At 36.5% G+C, this 23,652-nt stretch overlaps 1 protein-coding gene across 1 annotated transcript in view; it reads right to left on the reverse strand.

Annotated features, from left to right (window-relative positions):
• The window catches only part of SNX2 (sorting nexin 2), a 26,519-nt gene extending 2,867 nt beyond the window's left edge, over positions 1–23,652 (reverse strand). The window contains exons 1-11 of the mRNA XM_014953438.1: positions 23,539–23,652; positions 15,404–15,567; positions 14,042–14,108; positions 13,788–13,831; positions 13,557–13,698; positions 10,145–10,223; positions 6,869–6,944; positions 5,450–5,563; positions 5,129–5,222; positions 3,130–3,335; positions 1,984–2,127 (exon numbers count right to left, since the gene is read on the reverse strand). Of these exons, the coding sequence (XP_014808924.1) occupies positions 1,984–2,127; positions 3,130–3,335; positions 5,129–5,222; positions 5,450–5,563; positions 6,869–6,944; positions 10,145–10,223; positions 13,557–13,698; positions 13,788–13,831; positions 14,042–14,108; positions 15,404–15,567; positions 23,539–23,572 (1,164 nt within the window). The 5' untranslated portion in view covers positions 23,573–23,652. The remainder of the gene's footprint in view (positions 1–1,983; positions 2,128–3,129; positions 3,336–5,128; positions 5,223–5,449; positions 5,564–6,868; positions 6,945–10,144; positions 10,224–13,556; positions 13,699–13,787; positions 13,832–14,041; positions 14,109–15,403; positions 15,568–23,538) is intronic.

Raw genomic sequence — 23,652 nt, forward strand, 5'->3', positions numbered from 1 at the left:
GGTGCCATATAGGGATTGCCTATAGGGAATGTGGCATTCATGTAACAATACATGACAGAAGGTTATGTTTCTCCTTAGTTTATGGGCAAATGCATCCAACTACACAGTAAGAGATTGTCATAATCTACATTAGCTGCTTTTACACACCTGTTATATTGTTAAATTTAAACCAGCTGTGTAGATATATTGGGGGAAAAAAAGCTATAAGCCTCGCACTTCAGACACATGCAGACAAACAGATATTTAAAATGCAACTGTATCTGTTCATCTCAACATATTAACAGAGGCATGGGAATCAATACATCCACTAACACTTATCTTCCTCAGAAAAAGGCAGCAGGGAAGCTACATTCTTTAGTAGAGCATATTCCTCTTACCAATCCACTGGTGCTATTTATTCACAAAAGCATTTTGTGGTGCAATGTCAAGTTACTATTGTGATATGAGATCAACATCATGTATGTTCCATTAAATACCTACGTATTTATACTTTTGGTCCCCTAGTGCCTTTTCAGATACATGTTATGAAGCTACGCTCTAAGTCATAATAGGATGTCCTTCACAGAAGAAGAGCCTGAAGAGTTATCTAATAACCGAACCATTACAAAACTCAGCCAAGGAAAAGGTAGATTAAAACTGCTTGTGCCTTCCTACCACAGCAAGTAGAGGTACCTGAGACTTCAGTGAAAACCTCTGTAGGACTAATGGATCCAAATTCCAAGCTTCATCATGCCCAAATGCCAGGTCCTATACAAATTATCCCTGGATAACAGTCTGTCATCTTTCAGCTTCTGACAAGGAGAAATTTCTCCTTATTCAATAATGAATTTCTGGAACTATTCTTTGGACTTTTATCTGCAAAAAGCAACTGAGTCATGGATGAAGCTCAAGCTATGTAGGCTTCCGCTTTGCAATTTCTCTGCCAGAAGTTCAGCAACTCTGGACATATTTCAATGGCAGCCATAACTTTTGATCAGCACATTCAAATTGTGGGTTTACTAACAACCTTCTCTAATCATCCAATAAAGGAGGAAAAATAAATCCTTCAGGAACAACATAATTAATTCTTTTAATATTGTGACAGACAGGATCACTGAGTATTTCCTACTACTTCCAGTAGTCAGGAAGTATTTTTGACAAGGAGTTCCAGCTCACTTGTATTATGATGAGTGACATCAAGAGAGGCAACCACACATGCGTGTCACGCGAGAGTGACACTAAGTTTTCCCAGTAAAGAAAGGCCTTTTTTAAGAGAAAGAAAGCCAAATTAATGAGTAACTTCAACATTGTATGCAAAATACACTGAAGGGCAGAAAGAACAAAGCAGCATGTGGTTAGTGACCAATGAGGAAGCCAAACAAAGTAACTGCATAAGAGAGCTTGAAATCTGCAATGATGTTCTCCCATTATTTAATGGGAGAATACTGGTGCATAATTAGAATGCATTAATGTTAAATAATTAAGTTGTCCTACCTCTTCAATTTCCTTAGTGAAGCATGACAGAAAAAGTGTATAAATTATGACACTTCAACATGTTAGATTTATTTTTACTGAAATTACGCCATATATACATACACATATATATGGGTAGATATGCTGCATAATTAAGCAAAACATGGCAACAGTTCTCCATTAGTCATCTTAGCTGGATTTTAGCTTTAGAAGCCAAGAGATGCTCCTCTGCCTACCCAAGTGATCTGTTAACACTTAAAAACATTATTTAACTTGTTCGTATTTCCCTCCTCCCCTCTCTCCCAGATTCTGTGGAGACAGTAGTAACTGCCTTACAGATCTTACAATGAGTAACAATTGCACACATTTAATATTTTAAATAAATTCACTTTAACAATTTCAGTAAATATGGAAAAAAATAAAATGAGTACATGATTTGTAAATAAAAATGGTATAGAGTAGTGCATTAATGCAGAATGAATGAGTTAATGCAGGAAGTCTGGCCTCCAAAATAACGTTTGATAATATTACCTCTTTTATCTCATCTTTAGCTTGCTGCAATTTATCAGGTTTGTTGGCAAGTTGGAGCTTTGCTTCAGCTTCACGTTTTTTTTGTAAAGTGACCTGAGCATCTTGCCACTTCTGCCAGCATTTCATTCGATGATCAAATACACCCTTGCAAGGACAGACAAATTTATTAAATAACTGGAATTGTTAGAGCTATCTAAATTCCTAGTAGGGAAAGGTAATTCTGGATAAAAGGGGAACAAGTATACTCAAAGAAACCTCACTGTCTCTACCGTGCCTTCTTGCATTTCATTTGATAGCATGCTTGCACAGCTCAGTACCTTCCACAAATAGCACGATATTCAAGGAGACTTTCCTGAGCAGACACGTTTGTGCCCCGTACCATTTTACATTTCTCGTTCCATCAAAAGACTACCGAAAGAACCACTACAAAGTGCTGTTATGCAAATACTTCTCTGATGCAGATTCTAGTGCATGCATATGGATTACATGCTTATTCAGCAATACATTTTTAGCAAGGGACTAAGGTAACAGAATCAAAGTACACATAGTAAAAAAAAATAATAATAAAATAAACAGAAAAATATATACTGCCAACAAGCTGGCAAGTTCAAAATGTCTCTGGATAAAATTTATAGGTACCCTTTCCCACATCAAAACATAATTACGCTGTGCAGCATGGCTTACACTAAAATTGAATCTTTTCTTTAATGTGATGGAGATCCACAAATTGTATTTGTTTCTCTTTTACAGAAACTATCTACCAAATATGGCCAAATTATGTTCTCAAAAATTGATGAGAATACTGTAAAAAGTAGTAGCCTGAAAGAAACAAGTACAGCATGCTTAGATACAGTAGTGTATGGTGTCCCCAAATACTGCGCACTAGTACAGCTCAAAGTACACGTTCACCATTTACATTTTGGCTGGATCTTATTAATCCATTTCCATTCTCGATCACAACCATTTTTATCATTGGAATAACTGATCATGGATGCATTCATTTCACTCAGTTAGCACTTCAGGCAGAAACTTAGTCTTAATTGTGTTACAACGTGTGCAAGTGCACACATTCATTTACCATAAATGTACAAGATGAGGAATGTGACTTTAAACACAAAAATCAGTATTTTTCCTAGCAGTACTCACTTTCACTGCAGCAATGAGACGAATGTAATCACCAAGCAGTTCTGAGAATACATAGAAATCAGCAAAAGCTTGTTCTTGATGCAATTGATCTATCTTCTCTTCAACCTCTGCAAGCTGAGACAAAGCTCTAGATAGAGCAGTGTGGTCCTCAGAGTTACCTAACATGGCAGCACTCTTAGCAAAAGCAGCTGTGTTGGCTGAAAGCTCTGAAATACAGAAGTAATGTTTAGTACAATGTAGTTAATTTTTTTACGTTACTCTGCAGCATACATCAGTGGAGCAGAGACATCTGCCCTATTTCAAACCTAATTTCACCAACTGAAAAATACAAGCTGTATTTCCTAAAGCTCATGATAAAATACAAAAGGAGATCACAATGAAACCGCATTTAGGAGAAAAACTCCTGCACCAAAAAACCTCTCCATCAGTAAATATTCTGTTAAGCTTGCTAATGTCATGCCCACTCCATCCAGCAGAAGACATGGAAAATACTGTCACTTCGGTATTATCCAACTGCCTAGTTCAGAAAAAATGTGAGCCCACAACCAAGTCATCTACAGCACGAATTCAAAACAATTTTAACAGGTCTATAGCACAGTTGTTCCACACAGTTCAGAGTGGAAAAAAAATAAACAACTGTTTCACAAAACCACCCCTCCCATGATGGGAATTTATTTCTGTTGGACTGTTTTAATTACTCTAATGTATACAGTAATACTGCAATGTTTTGTCACATTCTGAAAAGCCCTAAAAGAAAAAAAAAACCACAAAACAACATGCCAGTATGGCTGGCAACTACAAAGGTGAAGTTTTTAGCTTATTTATTAACAAATACTGTGACCATTGTCTCATCAAATCCCATGTAAGTCATCCTGTACAAAGTTAAGTCCTATAAAGGACCTTTGAACAAATGTTAATCCGAACTACTTCAGGATTAAAAGAGCAGGCTTGTTTGCAAATCTGCCACTTCTGTGGAATCATCAGAATGTGAAAAATATTTGTAGAAGCAAAATGTCTTTAGTTATTTAAAACCCTTAAAATATAAACACAACTGTTTTTAAAAAATAAATGCTTCTTCAAATCCATGAGCAAGTGCCAAATCACCAGTAAAAAAAACACTTCGATTTTCCGTTACTTCTTAAAATATTCTTTAGTTTTGAGGATATCAGGCCAAAGATTTTTTACTACAGAGAATAATTCCTGGTAGTTACGAGAAAGCAACTTGTGACATTTTCACTTATTTTTAAAGTGTAAAGCTGAAAGGTGACCTCATGTTTTAACATAAAGCAGTGTCAGAAGGCACATATATGGTCTTCTTTTAACTAGAAATCAAAGTTTTGGTGTTGTTTTCTTTTAAATCATCTGATGGGAAGCAATCTTCAAATAAAGATTAAAATATTAAAATATAAATAATTTATTATATAAAATATAAACTGACGATATTTGCTTCTCTCTAAAAATAAGTAAAACAAAAGCTGATATTCTGAGACCACTTATCTTTCCAGATAAGTTTACCTTAACAGTAGGTTGATGATGTAGCATTATGCGGACCAAATTAAGAATAGTAAATTCCTATTTAAGGTAACAGAGTAATGCTGAACAAAAATATTTAAATGGATTTATGCAGCCACTTTTTATTCAGAAGGAAATGACTCTTGCCATGAGACCTAGAGATACATTTATGGATGTTTAGTCTAGTAGAATCACTTGCTAGGTATGGTACTGAATCTCTGCAAGAAAAAAAAATTATGCTAAATCAATAGAGTAAGTTTAAGAATGATAGATACGGTGGTTAAAATTAAGATTAAAAAATGGTATACAAAAAAAACCTACAGCAGTTTAAATGAAAAGGTACAACTGGAAGATTTTTGCATTAAAATATACCGTATTAATCTATTAATTAATTAGTTAAGAGCTCTAACATACTAAGCTCATTTCATCACTATTTCCTAGAGGTCTAAGGACTTCAGTTCATGAAGCCACGTAAAAGTAAAGTTACCTTTTCTGTGGCAGACTAATGCTTCAACACTGGCATGAAGTTTCCTAAGCTGCTGATCCAGATTCTCAAATTGCTGCTGTTTTTCTTCAAACCACTGACAAAAGATGAAAGAGTCAAGCATTACAAATTATATTACCAGCAACATTTCTGGTTTTAAAGAAGCAAATTATCCATATACTGCCAGGGTGGTCAACTGATACAGCTAAGAATTCAAGCCAATAAGCAAATTAATAACCCATTTTCTACTTCTACAGCTTTAAAATGCAATTGTTGAGGCTCATTAATTCGTCTCATTATTCAAGCCAAAAAATCAGCTCTTACTGCATCCGATTCATTCATCTTGATTGTCATTTTGTTGACAGCGTCGGCAGCCTTGTTCACCATCCTCAATATTCCTGCTCCACTCAGAGCCTGGGTGTTAACCGCTCTCGGCAGCTGGAATTGAATGACAAATAAGGGCAAACAGACTGGTTAAAAGGATGGAGGTTTAACTGGGCACAAGGGGGAAAAAAAAGGATATAGTGTTTTCTTTACTCCTATGTGTTTCAATACAGCAGAATCTAATTTCTAAGATTTACTACTTTTACATTCTCAAGAGGAAAACTTAAAAATATAGACTATTTACTTTTCTTCTACATCTTTACATTTAAATGGAACAAACAACCCACTTGTCCAAAGTTATTATGAACTAGCCAAAGGTCCTAACTAGCCACCTATACACTACAGAGAACAAACTGCCACTACAGGAACAGAAAAGCATAGATATGCAACAAATTAGAGGAAAGAAATTCTGTAAAACATTTAATTATAATGAAAGATTTGCACTGCATGCTGATTTATAAAAGGTTGGTATCTCTTTGCTTTTTCATATAGGCCAGATTTCAAAACCTACCTCAGGCATATCAACAGAACTGTGTATTTGCTTAGGTACTAAGAAATCCTCAGGAGTAAGTTAACAAACTTCAAATTTAATTGATATTATTATTCAGGCTAGTCTGAATATGCCATACAAGGTGGCCCCTATGTCAGACCATTTACCCTTCATGTGATGTTTTGTCTGTCAGCAGCATTGACAAATCCACTCTAAGTTATCTGTCGATGCTTTTGTCAGTAGTGAGGTCTCTGTGACTTATTAGTATAACTAAGATATTGACATTGACCAAAAGACAGTTCGGTATTACAGTGAATCTACTATGCACATTTATGAAGAGATATTATGTATCTTTAACAATGTATTTAATATTGTGAAAGGTGCCAGACTTATAGCATGGGTGACTGACATCCACTGTTCGCAAAACATCTAGCTTGGCCAGTAGCACTACTAGCATTTTCACATTATTCTACCAATACACCTAAAATTGGACTCCTAGAAGCAAGATAGCTGCTTCCAAGCCTTTATTTAATTCTTGATCTTAGTTAACAATCAGCAGCATCAATTATGAATTTTCACCACGTATGATGATTTCACATGAGCTTCATTCACTCAGAACTGGACAGAGCAACATGCTTGAGAAGTCACCGAACAGCAAATAGCTTTTGGTCACTAACACTGTAAATGTTACCAGAGGCAGATGCACACCATTACCTAAGTAGCCTCTGCCATTCTGTCCCATGAAGGGTACTATCCGATTTGATTTCATATGAATTTAGACAATTAGGTCTCGATACGAACAGAATATATTGCTTTGTAGGTTACCGTATCTAGAAACAAATAGGAGAACTTGAAAGAACTTAAAATACCTCGGAACTTTCCAAGAACTGTCTTAAATCTGGATCCTGTAACAAGGTTGGGTGTTTTACTGTTCGTTGTAGATACCTATGATTTCAAAAATTAAAATATTAGATAAGAAAACAGACTTAATGTCCCTGACAGCACTGAAAACTGTCCTTCATCTAAAGAATGGGTACAATGCAGCACACAACCTGCCTCATTACCTAATAGGGCTTGAACACTATTAAAAAGTCACCTGTCAGATGACAGTTGAGTCTTCATGCCCCTTCAATCCTTTGCCTCTCTGCTGACTCTTCAAACCATATTTATGCATTCTATCACCTTCCTCCAACAAACAGTTTGGCTGAGAGCTACATGAAGTTACAAGCCAGGACCACTACGCTGTTGAAACATTCACTGAAGCCCTACTCCACTAAGGCTGCCACAAAAGCTGAAACTTCTGACCAAAAGTAATTGCAGCCCCATGCAATGCATACCACAATGTAACACACCAAAGGCATGGGCAGTGGTTTCCAACATGTTTGTTTACACCAGAAACTCCTTAAGATGGGGCCTGCCATAATGTATGTTGCACAATGGTAAGATATTAGACCTCATATCTTCAACTGGTGAGTGAAGTCCTCGCCCTCTAGTAACAGCCAATTTATGCCAGACAAAAGCAGATGAGCTCATGTCAACATTCTTGTACAGTGCAGTGGACAGGCTTTTTGTTAGAGATGATTCTGACTGACTTATTTTAGAATTAAAAGAAATCTTGGAAAGTGAGTTGATTATGTTCTAGGTATGAACTACTTATTTGCTCGCTAGACTAAAGCCTTCAACCCATATTAGTTTTGAAGGACTCATCCACCCCACCCCCAAAAAATAAATAAAAACATCAGAGCAACTCCTTCCCTTTGCAATTTCTTGTGTATCTGCTTAGATCTAAAAACTGCTGATTGAACAAATATGGGTTGAAGAACAAAATTTCAACAGCATTCTTCCCCTAAAAACTGCTGCAAGTTTGTCACAATTGATTTTAACAGAATTGATTTTAACACAATTATGTATTAACAGAAAGTGTGATGCTTACATGAACACTTTATAGTAATCTAGTAGCTCAAAAGATCACAGAAATTTAAGAAAGTATGTGATACTGCAAATTAAGATACAGTGACAGAATACTATCAACAGTGCACTCTACTTGTTGCAAAGCTTTAGTTTTGCTCAAACCTCAGTAGTGAAGTACCAAAACAGCCCTGTTACATTCACAAGTTTTTTAGACACTGTCCTAGAAAGTGATGTGGACTGGGACTTTTAACTGAAAGTCTGAGTATGTTGATATTGTAAACGTGATGTATTTTTTCCATCCTCTATGGTCACCAGATCCTTATTTTTCTTCCTAAAGATGATAACGGTTGCGGTCAAGCTATTTTATACATTGGATTGCTCAGCTTTTCCTTCCTTGTTCTATACTCAGTAGCAAGTACAAGTTAATGTGGCAAGCAGCCAAAGAGATTTTTCTTCAGAAATTTGCTGCTATAGAACAGTCTTTACTTCAAGGGAGACTTCTAACATTTTCACTGGAGACGACTGGCAATGTGCTCGAGGACATCTGGCAGGCAGACTCATAGTATGTAAGTTCACTATTCTAGGGCGTAAATTTTAGTGAACCCCACCAACAGGTGATATTGCTTTCCTGTCCACTTTTCCTATAGTTCTCAGTTAAAAAAAGGCAGATTACTTTGGTCTGACTTTCTAGGGAACACTAGTATGTTTTCGGCAGCTTTAGGCAAAAGAAACAGAATCACTGACTCTAAATATCATCTGAACACCTCGGTAGATAGGTAACTTTTTGACTCTGAAAGGGAAAGGCAGCTAAAGTTGGCATGATAGAAAAGTTGCTCCTTGCCAGGTAAAATATTCATAGTCCTTCCGAAAAAAAACAACCAACCAAATGGAATACACTGTGTAGCGTTCCCAACATTGACCACAGTATGGGAGAAGCACTCAACATCTACTAGAAGCAGTACACTAGATTAATTCCCCTGACAAGTAAACAAAAAAGCAGCACTTAAAGCACACACACAGGGTTGAGAATGGAACATTTTCTAATCCTACTTCTGTTGTTCAAATAAGCAACCAAGAGGGAAACTAGTCATCTCCATTACAGGCATCTCTATAACCTCTTCAGTTATCAAAGTCCAATTACTCTAATCCTGACTGTTATTCCAAGCCTTCCTATCTCACAGCACCACTCCTTTAGTAATAAACTTCTTGTATAACTAGAACGTTTTTCACAGTTCCAATCCAAGTGACAGAGAACTTCAGTAACATCTGGGTGCAATTTTAACTCACTGAAAATTGGCATATAGCTTAACATTTGCAAGAGATAACTAAGACAGAACAACCTATCAGTATTTTCAGGTTCAGTATGATTTCAGATGTTCTTCCATTATTTAGGAAATGGAAAGATATTAGCAATGGGATTCTGAAAATATATTTTCTGTTTAGGATTGGTGCTCTATCTCCAGAAGTTCAAGAGCTTCATACATTATCTGTTAGATAGGTCTTTCAATATACAATCTAAAACCTTTTGGTAATTTTCTAGTTTAACTGAAACTGCTATATAGGGCGTTGTTCTCATATGACAATTGCATCACAGAAATGGGCATACTATAAAATCATACCAAAATTAAGGCTGTACACTTCTGTAAGTTCTATTAGTTCCTTTCTAAAGGCTTTACTGGACATGTCAACAGGGGGAAATGGTGCAGCATATTAGTGACCCTTCCACGGCAAAGTATTTTGAACAACCTCAGCTATATACCAGTGCTGGGTGACAGAGATCCAATATCTCTTATGCCAAAATTCAGCTAGCAACATCAATGTACACTAAGTCGTCAGAAGGCCATTTTACTTTCAAGTGACTGAATGAGTGCCTCTTTCACCCATCTCCCTGCCCAAGAGTTGATTTTATATAGAACAGATGTACCGCTGAAATGCCCAAATTCCTTAAACCCAAAATGCCTAAATGAACTGATAAAGTTTTACTTACTGAATCTCTGCAATCTCAATTTTAAGCACCAATCACTTTGAAAAGAGTTAGCTATAATACTATCCCATTGTTAATGGGAATTATTTCATTTCTACACAAAAATTTGGCAGCTGCATACAGCCTCCAGAGTCTCAGATGGCCCAGCCATCAGTTACAGAGCCCACGTAGTACTTTACAAGTCATTTTGACATAGTATGTTATAAGACATTTTGAGGCTAAACAAGTTTTAGTTAGATACATACATTACCTTTCTAGAGCTGCTCTTCTTTTCTCTACAAATTCAGTAGATGAAGAATCTTCCTTGCCTACTTTAACCTTGGTCATGCCTTTGAAGAAAATGGCATCATATTGATTTTATTTTATCATAAATAAATAATTAACATAAATGATGTGATTAGAAGATAAAGATCACCCAGATTTAGGTATTTAAGTTAAATTACAATGAAAAACACTACACAGAAACAGAAAAAGCGTCGATACTGCATGCTGCACGGTTTTGTGGAAGCAGCACCTGAAACCTGTAATTTCCTGTAACATATTAATTGTGACTAGAAGTTACAAAAAACTAGTTTAATTTGCATTTATGAAGACAATCTAAATGAAGATCAGAGTCTTACTGGTCACTCACGTTCAGAAGAAGAAAACAGTAACCCAAATAAAGTAGAATAGAAAAATAAATCTCAGGTTGTAAGCCTATTAATTGATAAGCTTATTACCAATATTCTCATTCTATTACTCTTTTAAATTGTAAAACTAGGAGTTTCCTAGTCAACTAAGGTAAAGTAATCAGGATCTGAAAATTCTGAAGAATATGAACAGCTACAAACTAAATGTAGAATAAAATTAGTGGAATAAAATGTATGCAGCTTTACATCACTTCTCTGCCCAAGTCAAGAGTGGCCAAAAAAGCTGTGACAGGGGAGCAAGAGTTATTAATGTATCATGGTATGGGAAATATGCCCAACCTCAGCAACAGAAGAACGCAAACTGACAGACTGAGGTCAATATTTTTCACGCTAAAGACCCAAATTCAGACAGCTCAGGAACCTGAGTCCTATCAAAAACACCATGAAACCCTGAACATTCATAATTATCCCCATTTTCTAAAATAGAGGCAAGGTATGTTATGACACAGTCCAAACGTCTTGTTTCTACATGAAGTGCATTCCTGCACTGTTAGTTCTGTGCTTCTCCAGCTAAAAGTTCCAAGTCTGAGATTCTGAATATGAATTTTGTGACCTGCCAGGTCAACAGTTCCCAAAGTCGTTCCTCACCCGATCTCCCTTCTGGCTTTAGAAGTTTCACACAGTAACCCATGGAGGGGACAAACAGCATCCTTACAGGAACAAGGAGGGACTCTTACCCTCTCAGTGAAGTCTCAGTTTTTCCCTTCTCTGTAACATGATGAAAATAAATCCGATAGGCATTTTTTTCAACAGTACACTACACAGTGTAACGTAACTGTAAATCCACAAATTTTTATCTGTAGAACTGAATATGTCTTTAAGTACAAAGATTAAAGCATTCAAACAAAGTTGGGTAATTCACATGCGTCATCTTTTTGCATTAGAGTATTACTATTCATTAATATTTCACTGCAGGAATGCTGCAGTTTAACACAAAAGATCCTTCATATTTCCTAGCAAAAGAAGTTCATAGGGAAAAACCTGAGTATATAATCAAATTACTAATATGAGGAATTCCTAACTTGTGATATTGACAGTTACTTCTAGATATCATGTCAGGTTTCTTTCTCAGCTAATATAAGCCTACTTAAATGCAAGTGTAAAGGCAGTTTCTGTAGCCCAAGCACTCTAACCCTTCACAGGAAAGGATCCATGACTCAATAGATTATTTTCTTGAAAACAGAAAACATGGTTTTCCAACACAAATATGAAAGTAGTGAGGCAGTTCGGATGAATGTCCAACTCTAGCTCACCACTGACTTAGTTTTATCCTGTTATTCCACAGTAAGTAACTGACCACTTCAATTTGTGGCTAAGGTCTGAAATGCCAGCCCCTCCCACCCACCACCAAAATAAAGATGGAGCTTAAAACTCCAGGGGTTACCAACAGTGTAACAGAATGAACAGACTAAAGAGTTTGAACAATATACACTGCATAACACTGAATGTATGATATTTATATTAAGACTGTAAAAATAAACATCCGTGATGTAAACTCAGTGGGTCATCTTACTTTCATCCATTTTTGCCAGCTCTCTGCTTTAAGATGCCTCATTTTAAGTCAGCCTAGTATCCCTTCTTTTCTCCAGAATTAGAAATGTATGGACTATGTATTTTTTTGGCAGAATGGAATACCGCCTGTGTGCTGAAGATCAAGTTTAAAGCATGAATTTCACTCTCTTTGGAAAACATCCTAGAGAGCCTGTGATTTTCCCCAACTTATCTGTAGCTTAACAAAGTGTCTCTTGAAGGATCTGAAGTGACAGCCAGTGCTTGCTTACACTGCAGTTAAGTCCCACCATTTTACACACTTCCAGATGTATCAATATTTATACTGCTTCTGTTCATGCAGTACCTCAAATACCAAAAAAATCCCCAAAAGCTTTGTTTTACAGATTAATTTGGCTGTGATGTAAGCACTTCATTTCCATGTAATTGCACACTGTCATAAAATATATCATCCAAAGGACATGAATAGAAGCCTCATTCCTTTATAAGCCCTGTTAGCATTTGCAATTAAACATGAATAATTGGTTATTACAGAATTATACATTACTTTCAAGAACTGTCAAAAATTCAGATCAAATTTTCGATTCTAAACTGAAAAATGCAATGCTTTTCCACAGATTAAAAGCATTATTTTCCCAAACTTTCTGCTGCCTACATTCACTCAGTCTACCTATTCCTACTTAAAAGGTGCTGCTCCAATTAACTTTAAAGACTAAACTACTGAAAAAAAAGCCCTACCACTCTGTACCTATCAAGTAGTATCTAGAGTCCAATCACTTATTTATAGGGGTAAACCAGAAGACTTCAACAGGTCTTACTGCTTTAAATGTTTAGTTATTTTGAAAGAACCTCTACTACTTATAGCTCATAAAACTGAATGCTTCAATGCATCTAGCATGCTTCTTATTTCATGGAGAAAGGATGTGATACTTGAAGGCATTCATAAAGGCTAGCATCACCCAAAGGTGTTTTCTAAATTAGAACTTTGAAGGTTTGAGGTTTTAGCATTCACCATGATCAAAAGAAACAGACTGAAGTATTAGAAAGGTAGAGTACATATGGAGCTCTGTATATTGCAGGCAACTGATAACAGCACAAGTTAAAAATAAACTTTCTTTTAACATCTTTGTTTTGATAGACTAATCAGCTCTGGAAGGACAACAGTGAAGAAAGAATGGTAGATAAGTAACAGAAGGCCATGTATTAAGACAAATGTCCTTCCTGTTATCAATGCTGGTCTCAGCTAGGAAGAGACCTGTACATATCTTCCCAATTTAACCTGAACTTTTTAAAAATACAGAACAGGAAGAATATTTAATAGTTTGGACCACCTGATAAGCAGTAAGTAATATCTGTGCAAAAAAGTTATTTATTTTACAAGCCCAACAGGTATTAAAATAGTTAATTGGTATTACAGTACTTAAATTGCATGCTTAAATTTGACCTTACAGGAACTACACTTACCTACAATACTTTTTTCTGGAGCTGGAGGCACAATGTAACCAATATGCATGTACTTTGTTGCTAATTTGCTGTGCAAGCCAAGAAAATCGCTGAATCTTCTTTTAACAGAGAATTCATTTTTGTGGAACATGGAAAGTGATGTCTTAAAAAAAAAATAGTTGTTGTGAATTACAGATCCATCTACTCAGAAATGATACAAAGTTATCTGCAAATGTTTGATGCACCGGTTACCTTTGTCGTTACTCTGTATGCCATATAAGCATTCATCCCATCTCCTGTAAGAAAATTAAGAAAACTTATCCTAGGGCAAGTTATTTCAATCCCTTCACACACTTCTTGTTCCAAAATATACATTAAATAGCTTTCCATTTAGGTGCTACAAACTGCCAAAAGATAACTGAGTAAGAAATCATGCTAAAATCTCAGCATAGTCTTCAAGGGATAAGAAAGTCTACCATCTGACTTACCAGGCTCAAGGAACTTACCAACTTTCTCTGGGTCTGAAACATTGATTTCTATATCAAACAAATCCCCATTTGCCTCCTCTTCAATCTAGGAAAAAGATATGCCATATTTAACAAAGCAACGTGCATTTATATTATGAATTATTACAAAGATAAGGGTACACAGGAAGGAGAAGGAAAAGTCATTATGTTTGTGTAATTAATAACCTTTTCCAGACCCTCCATCCAATGTTAAGGGAAGACAGTTTCTAACATTGACTTGTCACTGAAAGAAAATTCACGTAGTGGACTTGGCAGTGTTAGGTTTACTGTTGGATTCGATGATCTTAAAGATCTTTTAGAACCTAAATGATTTTATAATTCTATGGTTTTCTATCTAAGCCTTCCTGCAAAAGCCTTTAATATGGCAGCCTTTTCTCAGGACTTGTTGGCCTCAAAATTTTTAATAAATATTTATCTTAGGGGTATGTATCTCCTACAATGCCAGCAGATACTATGGTTCAAAAACCACTTTCATTTGCAATGATTCTATATGCCCCTAATCAAAGGACAGACATTCCTTTTTATTGATGGTATCTGTAGCAGAAGAGCTTGGGAAGGGAAAAGTAACAGATTGAGAATTTTCTGCTAATTGCCTGCGTGATAATCATGCAGAATTTTGTAATCTTCATGAAACATACATTAGCTTGATAAAAACAGAGATCTTAAGAAACACCATGGCAGAAGGCACAGTGTACCAGGGCTGAAAGCCGGGGGAGGGTGTGGGAAATCAGAATAAAATGCCATCTTGTGGTATCTGGGGAAGCAGCCATCATCGAGTCACAAGCAAGTCTTGTTTGCAAACTCATTTAGCAGAGGCACTGTCTAGTAAGAGAATACTCCAGAATGAATGGCATTTGGCAATGCCCAGGCTTTGAACAGAATGCCAAATGGAAATAGTAATGTTAAAAGTACCATTAGCCTCAGCTGTTTGTTAGCATACAGGATAATGCTAACAACTGCTTCCTCTATTTCCCCACTAACAGCAGCCTTAGAAATCCAAGTTGACACCTGTAACATGCTAGTAAGAGGTACTACACCATTAACAGTTCTCCTGTATCAAGCTCACAGCTACATACACTTATCTGTTCTGAAGGAATGGGTCTTCTTACGCCTCACACTGGATTTCCAATATAATCACCTAAGTAATGAATTATTATGGTATTTTCGTAAGTCAAATTCATATTAAACTTTATATGCAAAATAAACAGAACAGGTTTTCTTTTACGTACTTCCCCTTGGCAAACAATGATCCTGTGATCCATTATCTAGAAAATGTAATTTTAAAAGAAGAAAAACCTTCAAAAACCAAGACATTTCCATAATTTAGAATTTACTGCATACCTCTTCTCTGGATCTATCAAAAATCACAGGGGCTGTTACGCTTTTTGATTCCATTCTGGGAGCTACTAATGTAGTAGGTGTTACAGGAGTGATTGCAGGAGTAGGTTCTGGTGAAAGTATTGGATCCCTCTCTGGACTGTCCAAGGAAACTTCTTCTGTTGCTTCTAGACACATTTTAAGAAGCAAAGAAGTTTTTATGCACTAGAGATGGATATGCATCACAAAGATAAAAAAAATACACGCAAAAAATAGTATTATACAAATTTAATAAGATCATTTGTAAATACAAGCCATATATGCCAGATAATTTATTTCAATACATACCTAAAACTAGATGTGATATTTGAGCTTGTAGTGCATAATAGGTCAAAGTAAGATTAATATTGCAATTATTTTTTTTAATATACTGTTAGATAAAGAGTCTTTTAAAGTAGTCACAAGTGATAAGTTGTTGCAACCTTATCACAAGGGATAAGATTTATTTCTGCATGACATATTGTGAAAACTAATGCTGTTTTTACTACACAAGCAGCTCTTTTTCAGCACCTGTACCCATTTCATTTTTTGCTCTCTGAACAACAGCTGATTTAGTCATTACAGGCTGGTATGGAGCAGACCAAGCCATACGTTAAATGAAGTTACACAACCATAACACACCCCCACCCCTGCCAAAAGCCCATAACCTGTAAAATAGAAATACTAGCAAGTGAGACATTCTGACTAGTAAGACCAACTATCTCTTTAGTCCCTATCTATCTATCTTCAGTCTCTTTGGGGCTTAAAACAGTTCAGTAGAAATGGAATACTTTTCCAAGACTGTAGACAGTTCATCTACCTTTAAAGGGGATGTAAATCTCTGCTCCACAAATCTGACATGCTTTCCTCCACTAACCGTTTTTGACCACTGGCAAAATACACACTTCCTGGGTACAGAGAAGTTCCTGCTCTAGTTTAAATAACTAATTATGTGGCTCTTGCCAAATGTACGTTTTCAAGAATTCTAGTTCCTTAAAAGATAACATCGACCACAGAACAGTCATTTGATACCAAAATTGACTTCCCCACTGATCTCAAGTCTTGCCACAGGAAGTCTGGTTTGTAACAAGTACTTTACCAAGCAGGTAAAAAAAGTCATTAAAACAGTTACACAAAGTTACCGAAAAAGTTCACGCAATTTGTAAAAAACTTGTGCTTGCAATTTCTATCTATATGGACCACTGAATTTTCAAAAGAAAATATGCAATCTCTCTTTAAAACTTTTTAAAGCCTGGTACATATAATGAATATAACAAATCCTTACTTAACGGTTAAGAAAAGAGGAGTTTTAAAGATCAGATCTACTCCAAAATTTGTGAAATAGTTCTACTGCATGTAAGAAAAAGTCTCATTTTTGTCCTGTGTAGGATTGTTTGCTTCTCTAGAAAAGGCCATAATGAAGCTCTTTACAAAGCTCCTAGCAATGAAAGATAGACCTGGAAATAATATCCAATGAACAGTCCTGTATATTGCTGCAAAAAGTACTACTACAATCTTTCATAATCAATATATCAAAACCACTCGCTTTATCCCTGCTGCCACTTATAGATACTCTGTTTCTCATTCTTCTGTAATACTTTTTTTGCCAATCCTTTATGTTTTGCATCAATGAAAAAAACGCACACTTCTCTTATTTCAGGGACAGAGTGACTGCGTGCCTAAATTTTGTTTGACACTGAAGCTGAAAATAAATCAAAAAACAAACTTCAAGGTCACTATGCCTTAACCTGGTTTGAAGCATATGCTCATTCTGGCTTGAGGCTGACAAAGTTTGCTGTCATCACTATGTTTTGGAGTACATCACTGAATTGCCAAGCTTGGAAGAGATCTCTGCAGACCATCATTAATTAAAAAAAAAAAAACAACCAAAAAAGAAAAACCAAAAAACCCACAAAAAAAACCCACCAGAAAAACCAGCACACAGACACAAAACCCAACCATTTATTTTCTTATGTATTACCTGTATTTCAATTTGTGCCCACTGCCTCTTGTCCTGTCAGTGGGCACCACTGATACCTGGCTCCCTCTTCTCCAATCCCTCCCATCAGATATTTATACACATTGTAGGATTGCACCCAAGCCTGCTCTTCTCCAGGCTGGACAGCCCAGGTCTCTCAGTCTCTACTCATATGTTGTATACTTCACGCCCTTAATCATCTTCATGGCCTTGCCCTGGACTCACTCCAGCCTGTCCACATCTCTCCTGCATTGCACAGCTCAGACCAGGACTCAGCACTCCAGGTGTGGCCTCACCAGGGCTGAGCAGAGGGAAACAATCACTTCCCTCAGCCTGCTGGCAATGCTCTTCCCAATTCCAAATTACACAGTTTCATAGTATTTTCAAAGTAAACTGGAAAGCAAGCACTGTTTTATATTGTCCATTTTTAATATGAACAAAAATTATCTAAAAGGTTTTTTCTAAAAGATTTCTTTTCCTACCATTGCTTTATTCTTACTGCTAAATCCTTCTGAAGAATCCTGCTGATGCTTCCCGCCCTCAAATGCCACAGGAAGAGTACTGCATCTTAAACCAATAAAGAACTTTAATTCAAAACCTCAGATCAGGTGGAAAGTCATGCTAAGGCCGTTGCAAAAAAAAGAAATCTTTTAGATTGGGTAGAACCACAACATTTAAACATGGAAAAGAGGTAGTTCTCCCCTTTGGTGGCTAACAGCTTTCAGCACATTTGTTATATATTATACAAATGACTATTTCACAGAAACATTTCCGAGAAAAAAAAAACACCTATGAAATACGAGAGATATATATGATATGATATAAAATAGAAAAAAAAATGATAAAGCCATTCCACTTCTATTCTTCCATATTCTACCACCAGCTGTATTCCAGCACGTGTTCAGGAAACAAACCATTAATCAACACCAAGCACCTCTTTGTACTTTGTCATGAAACAATTCAACGCACAGAGATTTCTTACTTTCATCATCTTAGAAAACACTTCTGTTACCATAAAAGCATGACTTCATGAAAAAAGCGTGAATTCAATGTAACAAACTAGCACTGCCACCAGATGAGAAGCACATCCTTCCCTAGCACTCCTCTTTTTCAGACTTGTATCCACACACCCATTAGTATTATGAACTGATCTAGGTTGTGGATCACATGAACTCCAACCTGGTACTGTTCAGCAGGTAGCTGAAGATACTGCTAAACTGGTACATTATTTCTGTAAAAGATAAAGTGGCAGAAACAAGCAGTTGGAAAGGAGGTTTCCTTTCAACAAGACCAGTAACACTAGACTTTGACCACACCCGTATTTCCAAAACTGTGCGACACTAGGTTGGTGGGGCATAAACAAAAAGCACAAGCTGCCTACTAGCCCCCCTCTTCTATTTTCCTGGATTAATTTACCCAGAGGAAATAGTATCTGTCTGTTTGGTAGCAGCAGGTCAATTCTTTTAGGAAGAAAAAAGGGGAATGTATGCCATCCTCCCTCCTGTTACGTCCCACCCCCAAGCTTGCATGCATCCTGGATATTATGTAAATCTAGATGAATGAAATGGAAAAGATAGTAGAAGGGGATGATGGGACAGAGCAGGACAGAGACAAGAATGTTGTACTTTTAGTTTAAAATAAAAGTATTAAAAGATTCTGAAGGGAAAAAAGTAGTATTATCTATCTTTTGCTCTGTAAGAGCAACAGTAGGCTCTTACACCTAGCTATTTTTTTCCCCTCAGAAAAGCAGTCTTTGAGCAGTACATAAGCTGAAAATCTATTTCCCAAGAACCAAATTTGTTCTGGTGACCTCTGGCATTTATGCTTCTTACGTACGTTCTTTCATCTTGAGAAATCAGATGACGTGGTCTAGATTAAAAAGTTCCATTGACAATTCTGTCTGTAGCTTGGTTTTGGTGTTTTTTTTTCATGGAAAAATGAATTTAGTAGGTTTCAGAGTAGAAAATATGTCACTTTCAGAAACATTTGCTTGATCTATTCACTTTGTAATTTCCCCTTAAAACTGAGGGATCCATCTGTGATTTGGAGGGTGGGTGTTGTGTTTTTCTTTTCTTCTTTTTTTTTAATATTCTATATTAGTATTTGCATGAAAACTGAAATCTAGATGTCTTAATTTCCTGGGAAGTTCTCAAAATGGTAAGCTCTTCTTGCACGGAGAGGGAACTGCTTTGCCCAGCTTTTAGGAGAAAAACACTGAGATCCAACACTCACATCAGCTATGGCAGTTATCAGCCCATATTAAGCACTCCCAACAACCTAATGGTGTAAGATTTCTACACATAAATACCTTCCTCACAATCCATTAACAGCCTTTGTTATGGATCACTGTTAAGACACTTAGCTCCACAAGAACACAAAAACATCTCCTCCTGCTGCAGAAGGCAATATTTATGCTTAATTAACATTCTACAGCCAACTACACCAAGTTTCTATCAACACTCAAACATGGGGCCCAGTCTCAGCATTAGACAGCTCTTGTTTCTCTGCTCTTCACCACCATATTTGTCAAGCACCAACTTAGAAAGTGCGAGTTTGCAACTCCTTACTAGCAGCTCACTTCAGCTGAGCAAGTTATTTTTACTGGTCACACTTCTAAATGTCAGACCTCTAACATTCTGACATAGGTTAGGTGTTTAAATTGGCTTATTATCTTTGAAAGTTTACTCAGGTGAACACATAAATGTGGAGGTAAACTGAAGTAGAAACTGATGCCCAGAACAGAGGACAGGTTATTAAAAAAAGACTCCCCAGGTGCAGCAATATTTATTTCAGAGACAGATATCCTAACAGAACTGATTGTGAAAACCTAAGTCATGGCCTATGACTCTTACTGTTATACCAGGAGTACTAAGGTAATACTAATGGGAACAGAAATCCTTTTAACAGAAGTCAGCTGTTAATAAGGCCTTCTTCTGACTTCAAAACTGTAGTTTCACATGCTTTTGTGCATTTGTTTCTTGCAGAAAAGACCTAGAACTGATCAACCATCTTCTAAAAAAGCAGTAAGGCATCTGTACTGAAGTCTTCTATCAGACACACCACATAACAACAGCCTGACAGACTCCATCAGCTAGAAACTTTTGCTGTTCAGCTGGGCCTAAAGTACATGTCTTATCTGGTCCACGGAATTGGCATCTCCTTTTCTGTATCAACTCTGATATATTTCCAAAAACTGTGACAGTGCACTGATACAACTCCACAGACGTAATCATCACCTATGAGTAGTAGAGGCAGAAAGCACAGACAGCTATATCTTGCACAGGCAGACCACGGCATGTTTCTGCAGCTATACACAGAACTCAAAGTCTACATTTTGGAGGGCTAATTCAATCTTCACTCTACACTAGAGGCTTAAGGACAACCAGGTTTTATAAAACACCCTGAAGCCCCTCGAGATACTCTTAATGTTACCTGGTTTTGAAGACCATTATGGTCTCCACGTGTAAGAGCTCTACAAGGTAAGATAAAGTAATTCTTTTTTGGCCAAGTAATCAACACACTGACTTTTATTCTAAGGGTGAAAGTGCATAAGTGAGTTTAGCAAGATAGTTTGCATTTTTACAGAAAAAAGAACCACTAATGAATGCAGCAGCAAAATTTAGTGGTCTCCAATGACAGCTGGAAAACTCATTTTCTTCCACCTTTGAAACCCAGTTTTAATAGTCCAGCCAAAGCACTTATGACTCACCAGTGACAAGGTAATGAATATCTCAAGCATTTTATTGCACATACTATCCTGTAACTGCTGCAGAAACACAATAACAAAGAGGTTTTAAGTATAGTCAAAAAAATCCCAGGTTCTGAACTGCATTAAAACAGTACAGGAAATCATATAATTTGTTCTCCCTCACCTCTTTTTCTATTAGGTTGCATTATTAGGTGAAATAATGAAAAAGCTTTATCAAGACTACAATAGCTAGAGAGGCATACTGTCACATTTTTTACAAATAAGTCTGCAAAACTAGAATTATCGCCCTGAGGCTTCGAAGTCCCTCCTTTCAGAAGCCACCCATAGGATTTCCTTTACCTGGATTTTACAGTGTCTAATAATTTAATATGAAGGAACAATGTAAGTTAGAAAGTTGTGGAACTTCATTCTCTTCATCTCCAGTGAAGTATTCCAATAAGCTGTGCCAAGATAGGTTTCTTAGGAATTTCTACATATTCAAGAAAAAAAACCCAGTCCCGCTCACTTAATTAAATTAAGTCCTGCTTTCATAGAAAGCCAAGCTTACACAATCATGCTGGAAACAAGAAAACAGGTATCTCATGTTGCCTTCTCACATTGTTTCTGTTCATTGCAAATCAGTATTAGAAAGTTAATCAGACAGATTAACATCGTTGTCTAGCAAGACAGTCTCAAGAAAGAAAAAAACAGTTATACTTGGAGTGCACAGCACTGGAACACAAATTACACATCATTTTTGAGACCACCTATGCTGACAATGATACAAAGACAGAAGTTTATCACTAGGGTACAACTGTGTTTCATGAAGTTCCTGCTTAGAACAGGATACTGTGAAAAATATATTCTCTCTTAGGTTCCATAAATAACTCTTGGGTTTTTTCCTTATTTCAGAGTTAGTGCTAGCCTCAGTCTGTACATAAATTGACCTTTTAAAGACCAGTCTTAGTTGTGTTAGATATGCTGTATGATAGATGCTTTCAGTTCAGTGCTGCATGCATTTAAAACAATGTATTCCACAGCAAAATTCAAACTCATTAAATCAGTTTTGTGTGTTTTCCTCACAGTACTCATTTCAGTTGAAACAATCTGACGGCTAACATTTGTTCCTTCTGTCTGGTTCCCCTCAATATTTACTCCAGCAACCTTTTTTCTTAATATTATCCAAAGGAAAATTGGCTTTCCTAAAATATCCACTCCAGATGGCTCTATGGTTATAAAAAACTAGCTTTATATACTGAAGCTAAATACCAAATTACTAGTACTAGAAAGCTTCATTGCTGGACCACTGCTGGACTTTTTAAGTCATTAGCGCAGGTAATAGAAATACAAAAGAAATAAGATTACCTCTCTATTCTCTATACTCTTTTTCTGTTAAAACACTTTCAGAGATCTAAAGAGTAAACTAGTCATTTACTAGAGTAAACGTGTCTATATATTCTAAGCGTGTCATGAGCAAATATAAGTTCAAATGTATGCAAAACCAAATTTAGTAAGTTCAGAACAAATATAATGGGCAGGTATATGCACATGTCTATACAAAATAGCCCAGAACTAAAGGCTATAAATCTTCTTTCTGAATGATTACATCAGAGAATCAATAAAGATGAGATGGGGATTGTATTCAAAAGCAGGGGACTGTATTCAAAGCAGGCTGGCAACTAACTCACTTAACATGTAGGAATAGTAAAAGCGTTAGTACTGAGAAGCAGCATTCAGAATCATCTTTTTGATGTACATAATACATTCCAAATATATCTCCTTTCTTGAACAGTTAATGCTCCTACACCTGTAACTGACAGCAACCATTAACCCATATTAGGATAGTTGAAAACCAACGCCGAAGTAGTGACAAATTAATGAAACATTAGAAATGTGTTGCCTATTAACTAATTACTTATGAGAATTTTCACACATCTTTCCCCAAAACACACAGTACTATCAAGTATCAGAGACAGAATACACACTAGTGAAATGATAGGACTGGTCCCATATGCCAGTTTTTTACCTTTATAATGAGTCTTAAGAAAAGGAAATCCCTTCAGCTTGCAGTATGATCTATTTTTCTTTATAATTGGAAAAAACCTGGGACAGCTTATGTATGCTTATTAAGCAGAAAACAAGGATGCAACTTAAGCCATGTTTTTACAGACAAATTTGAATATTGTTAATTATCTAAAGATAAGAACTGTTACTCCTGGCAGCAGAAGACGTTACTAACCAGCTGACAATGCCACACAATGCACAGGCAGCGCACACCACTGAGAAACTTGTATTTAGTGAACAAACTTAATTAACATTACAAAGTACCACAAGAAAATAACTGTACATCGCTGCCAAACTACTTAAAAGATTTTAACCCTCCTTCTCAGAAAACCATGTTTCTTTCTGAATAAAAGAGTTTATGCAGACACATTAGAAGAAAAGAGCTATTACCAGCAAAGAGGTCTTCTCTGTCATCATCTAGCATAATTCCTGCCGGCTTTGGACCATTGGAGTTTGTGCTGAGGTCTTCTGCAGGAAGACTTGCTGGCTCTGGAGATGAAGGAC

The sequence above is a fragment of the Calidris pugnax genome, unplaced genomic scaffold (assembly GCF_001431845.1).
Source record: "Calidris pugnax isolate Ruff unplaced genomic scaffold, ASM143184v1 scaffold209, whole genome shotgun sequence".
Classification (NCBI taxonomy): domain Eukaryota; kingdom Metazoa; phylum Chordata; class Aves; order Charadriiformes; family Scolopacidae; genus Calidris; species Calidris pugnax.